General features: G+C 43.3%; 1 protein-coding gene across 1 annotated transcript; it reads right to left on the bottom strand.

Moving 5' to 3' along the window:
• Nucleotides 1-2,054: 2,054 nt before the first annotated feature.
• Nucleotides 2,055-8,292, bottom strand: bmp2b (bone morphogenetic protein 2b). Its single transcript, XM_078275137.1, has 3 exons — nucleotides 7,845-8,292; nucleotides 6,503-6,870; nucleotides 2,055-3,337 (listed from the first exon to the last, which is right to left on the bottom strand). Exons 2-3 carry the CDS (start codon nucleotides 6,855-6,857, stop codon nucleotides 2,430-2,432), a joined length of 1,263 nt encoding a protein of 420 aa, XP_078131263.1. The 5' UTR covers nucleotides 6,858-6,870; nucleotides 7,845-8,292; the 3' UTR covers nucleotides 2,055-2,429.
• Nucleotides 8,293-9,403: the final 1,111 nt, after the last annotated feature.

Here is a 9,403-nt window from a genome sequence, read left to right as displayed (position 1 = left end):
AGGGGAGTTTCAGGAGTGCTACCCATGTGTCACCCACCCTGGGAGCAGTATTTCCACCCAACCCAATGAAAGGTTTATGGACTTAAACTATAAAGGCAAACTATTAAATCTTAACACTTTTTTTTAACATAAATATTTCCAGAAACTGTTTTTGGGTTAAGGTTTTTAGTGTTCATTTTTATCAAATGTTCATTAAGTGTGCCAGCGAAGTGACTTCCAACTGAAGTCCATTAAAATGGTGCTGCTCTGCTACTGGCAGAGTTATGTGTAGCCCATGTGCGGGGTTGTGGTATGGTGGGGTCCACAGAGGAGAAATGATCACCAGATGGGACCAAGGGGGGTGGAGATGCAAGGTAGAATAAAATAACACATGCAGAAGATTGAAACTGAAATGTGGTAGGAGGAGGAGGAGGTGCGTGTGTGTTGGGGAGGATATAAAATAATTGGATAGTTGCATCATCTAGTATTGCCGGGTGCAATACACCCTTGGAGGATAAGAATGGGTAAACAGATATGATCTGAGGCACAGGAAGAAAGAAATTTGACATTTCAGTGTTTTTACTGCCCGTGAATGAAGTCTCACGAGCTCTAAATGTTTTGATTTACATTTCCTATATAAGTAACAAGCGTATCTTTGTTCAATGCACATTTGTTTTTTGAAGAGAAAAAGCCCACCAGGAAACCCTTGAATAGATGATTGAAAAAACAACCACGTTGGTTTTCCATGCAAGCGTATGCATGTGTCTGAGATTGAAAACCAACATTCCACGGTCCCAATGTGCGCTCACATAAAAAAAACATTCTATTTAGAGCATTTTGAGCTGCCTTGTGATCCCTCCAAACCCTTTCTAATGCAAACACAGCAGAAAACGCAGTCAGTCAAACTCCGCAAAACTTTCTCTTCTCCCTCTCATTATCTGATCTGCTATGGTGGCTACACTGTACACTTTCATCTGTGTCTTTGTGGAGCACTTTTAGTCCTATTCAGTTTGATCCTATGATCTGTGATCCTATGATATAATCCGATCCTATGTTATTTCCATCAAAAACATTGCAGTATGAAGATATTGACTCAGATGTTCATGCTTCAAACTGTCTTATTGCAACATATGATATGATTTGTTTTTGCCAGCCAGCCAACAAAACATGACTCTTAGGCGGTTTATGGTGTCAGTTTGGGGTATTGTTAGTGTTGCAGTTCATTATCTGCTGCTGCTGAGTAATTTTGTAAAAAAAATAAATTGTGTATTTGTTATATATATTTTTTTACCTATATGCCAAACACATCAAAACCTTATGACTCAGAGACGAAAAAGAAAGGCAACCAAACTCTAAAGTGGGGACAAATCTGTCTGAGCATGTGCAGTATGTGGACAGGTGCAGGTGTGTGTTTGTTTGTCTTTATTAATTAAAGTGCCAGTAGGCTTTTTTTTCTTGCTGAGAGGCTGTTGGTGTGTCTGTTTGCTACAGTTTGCAATCTTTCAGTCTCAAATCTCACTATAAATAAACTCTGTGCCATGTCAGACCTTCCTCAGAAGCCCCTGCAGATTCACAACTCCCCCCCCCACCCCCCTCCCACACACACACACACACACACGTTAATAATGGTTAGCAACAGCAAAAACATAGGAGCTAGCTTCTAGTCGAACCTTCCCAGGGATCTCTGCAGTGACATGTACTGCATGAAAACATGCTCTGGTGTTTTTCTAATCCTCCCATGGGAGTCTATCACATTTGTGGGCTTGTAACCTGTCAGTCTCGTCCCGTGACCCTACACCCCACTGCAGTTCATTACACCCTCACCCAGCTCCGTCACTTTCTTCTCTACACTTCTATTGTTGTTGGTTTCCAATTACATTTACCAAAAGAGTTCAATGCTTGGTTTGCAATCAGTGCAGTGTGAGCTTCTTGTCATGTGTTATATTTGTGCAGCTAATTTCTGTCAGAATTTGAAACTCTTGTTATTCGTGTCAGCCACCCATGTCGGCCCCTGACATAGAAACATCAACAATGGTTGACTGGTTCACTGTAGCTGGAAAATTGGAGTGACCACATTTTTTTCCACGATAAATACACATTATTTATTTACAAATAAAGTGGTTATAATAGAAATAAATACAAAATAAAAATCTGAGCATTATACTTCATGTGGTATTGCACCCATTTCGAAATGTACATCAGAAATACATTTTCAAAACCAGTAAAGGATTATTATTCCTCTGATTAAAATATTTATTTTTCCCAACTTTACGTAGACATAAATATATTCATATATAGTTTTTTTTTCTTCTTCTTCCACAATAGCTCTGTTTTGTCTTTCATATAAATAAACGTCTTCATTGGGAAACCGGGTGTCCATAATAACCTCTGATGTCTCTTTCAGTCTCTCTTGCCCATTTTCTCTTTCTTTCCATGCCACTGTTCGCTTCTCACCGGCAGCCACATCCCTCCACCACCATATCCTGGTAGTTTTTCAGAATCACCTTCTCGTATTCATCCAGGTAGAGCAGGGAGATGGGGCTGAGGTCAGTGGGCACACAACAGGCTCTGGGGATGTTCGAGTTGACTGAGTTGACCAGCGTCTGCACAATAGCATGATTGGTAGAATTAAGGTGGTCTGCTAGGGGGAACGGACATTCCCCATGGCAATAAAAGGCGTGATAGCCAGGGGGCGCCACTATCCACTCGTTCCACCCCACATCACTGAAGTCCACATACAGGGCATGTCTCTTGCAGCTGGCCTTGTGCTGCTGCTTCCTGCGCTGTTTACGGAGTGCTGCCTGACGTTTTTCCCGTGTGTGGAGTACCGAGTCTCCACGGCCGTCATGGCCATACGTCACCAGTAGAGGCCGAGCCTGAGGCCACGAGTCCTGGTCCTGGTGCAGGGACCGGCTCACCCTGATGTGCCTACTACGTCTCTGGGCGTGCTCCCCATCCATCTCCCCTTCCTCTGGGTGAAGCACCTCCACCATAAAGCCATGGTTGTGACCTTTCCCAGAGGTCCACTGGGATACAGCAGGGCTGACGTCAAAGCTTTCCCAGCGGCTCAAAGAGTCCTGCACTAGCCGAGTGTCCAGCAGACGTGCCAAAGGTTCCCTACTTTGAGTGGCAGGAACTCCGAATATCTCATAAATGTTGATACGATGGAAGCCAGGAGCGCTATTACTGGTGCTGCTGTTTCTTAAGCTGTTGTTGGGGGGTGCAGCTCCCATCACCTGATCCCTGTAGACGCGTAGCTCTGCAGAGGTGATGAGCTCCTCATCAGGGATAGAAGTGAGGTTGAAGTAGAACTGCTGGGTCGTTTTGCCTTTCAGCCTGGCCAGGGCCTCCATAGACTCTACAAGAGATAGCACAGAGACACATGGTTAAAGGTGTGAAATGCATGCCAAGGATGAAACAAAGAGTGTATGCATGGTACAAAATTGAGAAACAACATCTATGATGAAAGCCTAGTTGGCGTTATGGATCCTCTGCAAGCAGGGAAACATTGGCCATGAATGGTTTCTCACATGGTTTCTCTGGCTGTCTCTTGCTCACACATACACTTGCAGACAACTTGCAGTCTTCTGTCTGTGCAGCCAGCCAAGCTGCCACGTGGTTGTATTGAGTGGGTGTGGGCCATTGTCAAACAGGCCTAACACACACATCAATACTTTGCATGTGTGACTCACTCACAGTGTACTATTCTCATGGTGATGTAATACCGTCATTAGTGCTCATAAACATACCTGGCTAAATGTCAGGAGATGAAAGCAGTGTGCTTCCTTTTATTGATACGATCTAAGATGCCTTTAAATGAGAACTTGTTGCTGCAAACAATTCCCGTTATCGGTGCACATGAAAAAGTTGTAGCACATATTGAGGATCATTAAAGATGAGTATGAGCAAAAGAGCAACGTGGAAATCAATATAAAACTGATATACGTTCTAACATAAATGGCAACTGTTGCATTAACCTTTATAGAACTGGCCAGCTCTGAAATAGCACTGGTAAATGTTGCAACGTGAAACCTCATAATTCCATTAGATAATCCATTCACAAATGGAAAGCTGAGTGAACAATGTTTGATATTTGAATGTTAACTTTATTGCAAACAGCCTGGAAAGACTCCACTCAAAAATGTGTTTAAGACATCTATTATAAATGTCCTGAATCATATGAAAGTCATATATATATATATATATATATATATATATACGTATGCTCATTGGTATTCCCCTCTATATTGCACTGTAAATGACAGAAATCTCAGTAAAAGCTGCAATTTGCTTTGAGGCAGCTCCACTTTGAACTCGTCCTTTATGAAGTTCATAGATGAGGTATAGACACAGTTTTTAATCTGTTTGGTGTGGTAAAATAAACACAAACTTTGAACTCTGTGCTCTTTCAAAGGAGGCATTTAGGAAATTCCACCATCTCATTCTAAACCTCCCTCCAGAGGCACAAAGACCTCAATTAGGCCTATCACTCCTCATTTGATGTGGGAAAGCCCCCTGTCTCTCGTTCCCTCTCCTCTGTCCCCAATCCCTCTCTTTCTTTCCTTCCTCAGCTCCCAAATCCCCTTCTCTCTCTGTTCTCTTAGCCCCAAATCCTCTTTTCTTTCCCTCTCCTTCTCTTGTCACTCTTTCTCTGTTTCTTACTGCAGCAGCATTCTCACTGTCTCCCGTCTGTCTCTCTCCTGAGGAACTGGCTGTGTGAACAAGTTGAGTCTTGTCAAAAACGTGTGAACCACACATATGAGTGTATCAACATTCCTAATTTCTTTTTGCGCTGCATGCCAAAACAAAAGATAAAGGCTAATGTTGGGTCATTCATCACGGACCTGTCTCAGGCAGCCACTTCCTGTGTAATAGTGAAAATGTTCTATTTGGCATGGAAAGTGGTTATCTTTGAAAACTGATAGGAGCGAAACTAATTATCCTAGTGAAATTAATAGCAGGCATATGTGATGAATGATTAGAGCCGTTTGCGTTGATGTGCTGCACTTACATCTGTAGATATATGCTTATTGAATGGAGTAGCCATCAATTGCACGTCTCTTGACATGGGAAGAGTAACAACCCCGCAATTCTGTTAGCGTAGGATGAAAAAGCCAGGGGAGCATATGTAAACACAGTCTGAACACATTCGTAATGGTCGGTGGTGTCAAGGTGTGTGATGGCCTGGTGCAGAGGTTTCCAGTAGTGGGCAGGGAGCAGTCACTCAGCTTGGCTGCCCGGGCCAGGCTTGTTTGTAGTGTGTCAGTGTAGCCACTGGGTGTCATTGCACTAGGCCTCTGGAGAGCACCCAAGCAACCACTCAACCACCCCTCTGACTCACCCCTGATGGAAACTTCCCCACTCAAACACTTAGGACTCTGTATAAGGACTCTGTGTAGAGCCCCTATGGACTCAGTAACTTGTATGTTGTAAAAACTGGAACATGGGCCATCGGACATTGAACGGTAGATACAGAGTTGCTATATGTTTTACAGTAAAAGTTATTTTTTATCATACATAAATCATTTTGATATTATGACCAGGTGCACCACTCTGCTGCTCAGCAGTTAAACGTAATATATACATAAAGCATTAGTCATGTTTAAATTCCACCTGTTAGATTATTTTAGACATCTTAAAATAACCCACTTCATCAGTAACATTGTGTAAAGGCATAGTGTATGACTGGTGAACTAATGCACTCTATCCAGGATCTATGGACCTTCGGTGTGTGTGAGCCTTATTCATCTGAGCAGCATATGTTAACTTGAGAGTAAAATGGAGTTGAACTGAAACACTGAATTCAACAATCAGCGCGTATCCAGCATATAAACTAAGTGAGCAATTATGGTGTGGAACGTGCGTAATGGCGCACAGCGCGGAGAGAGAGGGGTGATTTGGAAAGAATAAGGCGCGCAACCCCATCTCTCCCTTTTTACCAGGACTAATTTCAGTCCTGTTGGAAATGACTCAGAATTCAGTCTGACACGAGACACGATGACTTTGTCATAATGCGTGTTAGTATAATGCCATGTCCTGTGTTATTGAAGTAGCAGGGTTATGACTATCACCTGCGAAAAGGGCACACCGCCCTTCACCCTGCTCCTGTGGTGCGTGTCTGGAAAAACTGTTTTCAGAGCCCAGGCAAACACCATCAATTATTAAGAAACAAATTACCCCAGGGATACCACCGCCCCTTGATGTTTTTGAAGCCTGTGACAGCTGCGCCAGGGGAATGTTTGGTTAAAGGTTGCATCACTACATATATGAGAGTTAATTTAATTGCGCATGAGATACTTGTTTGTAAATCGTGTCAGTGAGTTTTAAGCAATCCCGAACGTATTACAGAGTTACAAATAACGTGGACGCGTGTCACCTGTAAATGACTAACGCTGCATAAAACAGTGAAGACTCTGAAGTTCAGCCTTGGCGCACTGAGTCATGTTTAAATATAGGTTTGGGCTGTCTGACAGAGCCGAGGAGCTCTCCGGCTGACAGGTAAAGGTATGTCACTAATACATACCTTCATGGTGAAAGCTTCTAATCGTGTTGGCCTTGCTGGCGGCTCTCTCTGCGTGTTTCCCCATGCTCTTGGGTCGTTTCGAGCTGTGGTCTCCGTTTGCTGAGTGCATGCGGTAAAGGTCCACCATGTACTGCGGCACAACGGCTTCCTTGCTCGGGGTCGGCCTGCGCCTCAGTCCAAACATATTGAGAAGCCGAAGCTCAAACTCGTTGAAGAAGCTCTCCGACTGCTCAGGGGTCTGCTTCCCGGATTCGCTGTATTTCCTCCGGCCGACCTCGGGGATAAGTCCCGCAGCACCTTCCAGCAACACCTGAGCGAGCAGCAGTACCATGAGAGAGCGGACCACGGCGACCATGATCAGTCAGTCCCTGTGGAGAAAGTTGGTTTCTGTCAATACACTGGCGTTGAGGTATTGACATGAGGTAGATACAACAGGGGCTTCACTGCAGCTTTCTCCAAACTGTGTGTGCCCCCCCTCCCACCCCCCCATACAGTAGGAATGATGGAAGGAGAGCAGGTTAAAAAGGGAAGACACCTCTTCACTTTGAAGTAGAACAAAAAAAGGAGCTGTGAATAATAACCCCGCCGGCAATATAGGGCGTCTAAATGAAACAGAAGATTGATCTTAACGTGAACAGAAACATGAAAATATCAAGGTGAGGAAGTTATGAACAAGACTGAACAAAAAAAAATGACACGGGGGGAGACAAATCAAAGAAAGTTGCGGGGGGGGGGGTGGGGGAGAAACTGCAGACATAAAGTCTCCAATTGAAGAGATAAGAAATCACGTTTAGTGGCGTGATATGAAAAGAAATGCAAGTCTGCATGGCCCGAAAGATCACAAGAGGCATGAAAGAATGTTGGAGAAAGAGTTAGAATACAGAGCAGCAGGAGAGGCAGTCAGACTGCTACAAGCGTCTATTTGCAGTGGCTTTGACGGTCATGTATAATCATAAGGGATAGAGTTACTTCAAGAGGCTCGCAGGTGTTAGATCTGACGTGCGTACCAGAGCCAGATGTAGCCCGGGACAAGACATCAAAAACATCAAAAAAGTAAATATCATCTGAGTAGCACAACCTCCAAAGGGGGAAAAAATAAATGAAACTTTAATGAACTTTTAATGTGTATTTCTCCTTTCACTGCGTTTTCCCCGAGGATCAAAATATAAACGCTTTAACTTTTACGCACACACCCTATAAGCGTGTACAGTAGGACAAATGTCGATGTTCAGTTGTAAAGTAAACGTTTTCTTATAAGGCACCTTATTTTACACTTGTTGACATTATTAAGATTTGGTTTCCTAGACAAGTTTAACAGTTCAGTCCATCAGTCTTATTTTACCTGACGAGGAAGCGCTGTGTCCGGTCGTCGTTCCACCTTGGGGCTCCGATAAATTCCACATTAATTCGCGTTTAATCCACGCTGCTTCTCCGTGAGGGACCTAAGACAGCCCATGCCCTTCGCCGATCGCCTCTCGCACATATTCTCACCAGCTGCAAAATTCGGGTTAGGTCTTGGTCAGCACGGAAAGAAAGGGGGAAAAAAAATGTTAAGTCTATGAGGAAGCGGGTTCGCGTAGGCAGGACCGATCTAAGTATAAAGCATCTTGGTTGAACATCTTCAAAAGAGAACAGTTCGCTGAGACACAAAGTTGAGCGGAGCCTGGCTTTAAGAAAGATAAAGCGCACTCAAGCGTCGCTCCTTGGACCTTGTTGGACCGAGTTGGGGAGCGCGTCGCCTCTCCTCTGTGCGCCACAGCGTAGTGGTTGAATTGATTGGTGCCTTCTCTTCCCCCTGCGACTCTTTTTGTCGTACAGTGATGTCACGGCTGTCAATCATGAGTCCACTACGAAGCACCTCCTGCAAACTTTTTCATGTCTAGCGATGTCAAATAAACACACATTAGAGCCGCGGACCCCCTTTTTGATAAGATTTGGTCACTGGACCCCCACAGGAAGAGTTTTTGATTGGAATGGTGTGGATCAGTGCAGTGAACACTGTTGGAATAGTCACTTTTATACAGTCTCAAATTTAAAGTAAGTCTTGCTAATTTACATTATGGTGAAATTAATTTATTCCACAAAATCCCCTCCAAAATCCCCCCCCCCCAGAACGTTTGAAAACCATCGGCATATATATTAAAAAATACCTATCCTTATTACAAAGCTCTTTTTCTCTTGAATGTTTACATAGCCTGAAAATTCACACCATGAAAATAGTTCTAAAGTGAAGAGTTAAAACCACATTGTTGCTTTTAGTTGTTTGTTTTTATGAGAGATATTTTCCATACATAGGAATAGTAATCCTCTATTTGTTGTAATGTTTTTAAATATCATAAAAATGGCTTGTTGCAGTTCCTAGGTGGTGTAATATTCCTGTGAATTTGACCGCCCAGAAGCTAAAACACCCCATGTCAACTCATGCTGCTTCATAAATAGATAACTGATCAATGAGTTAATAGCTGGATCAAAGATAATGGTATCGCAATGTGTTGCTTTTGTGGTTTTAAAGGATTAGTCCCTGCAGAGGGACTATCACATCCTGCTGCTGAACTTCAGTGCTTTTTTGTGTGTGTGTGTGTGTGTGTGTGTGTGTGTGTGTGGCTGCTTGTACATGTGTGTGTGTCTGACACCAGAGCAGATTTATACATGCTTTCTCCTCGCTTGATCAGTCTTTTCATGTCATTCCAATTCACAGCAGTTTATCAATATATCAGTGGCAGATTTTGGCTGCACATGTTGCTGTCTCATATCTACAATAATGTGTGAGAAAGTCTCAAGAGAAACCCCATTCATTTCCCAAGAAGGACATATTCTTTCACTTAGTTTCGGGACACGCCACATTTTGAAAGTGCTCGCAAAATCATCTCTAAGATTTTAGTCTTTAGACTTTAGTCTGAT

This window comes from Sander vitreus, chromosome 18 (genome assembly GCF_031162955.1).
Source record: "Sander vitreus isolate 19-12246 chromosome 18, sanVit1, whole genome shotgun sequence".
Taxonomy (NCBI): Eukaryota; Metazoa; Chordata; class Actinopteri; order Perciformes; family Percidae; genus Sander; species Sander vitreus.
The sequence above is the reverse complement of the archived record's forward strand: the minus strand, read 5'-3'. Positions and strand labels throughout refer to the sequence as shown.

What these genes read in the sequence shown, in the direction of transcription:
- bmp2b (XM_078275137.1), bottom strand. Translation starts at nt 6,857, where the DNA reads ATGGTCGCCGTGGTCCGCTCTCTCATGGTACTGCTGCTCGCTCAGGTG. An exon ending in TAGAAGCTTTCACCATGAAG is followed by an intron (nt 3,338 to 6,502) that starts GTATGTATTAGT and finishes TATCTCTTGTAG; the next exon opens with AGTCTATGGAGGCCCTGGCC.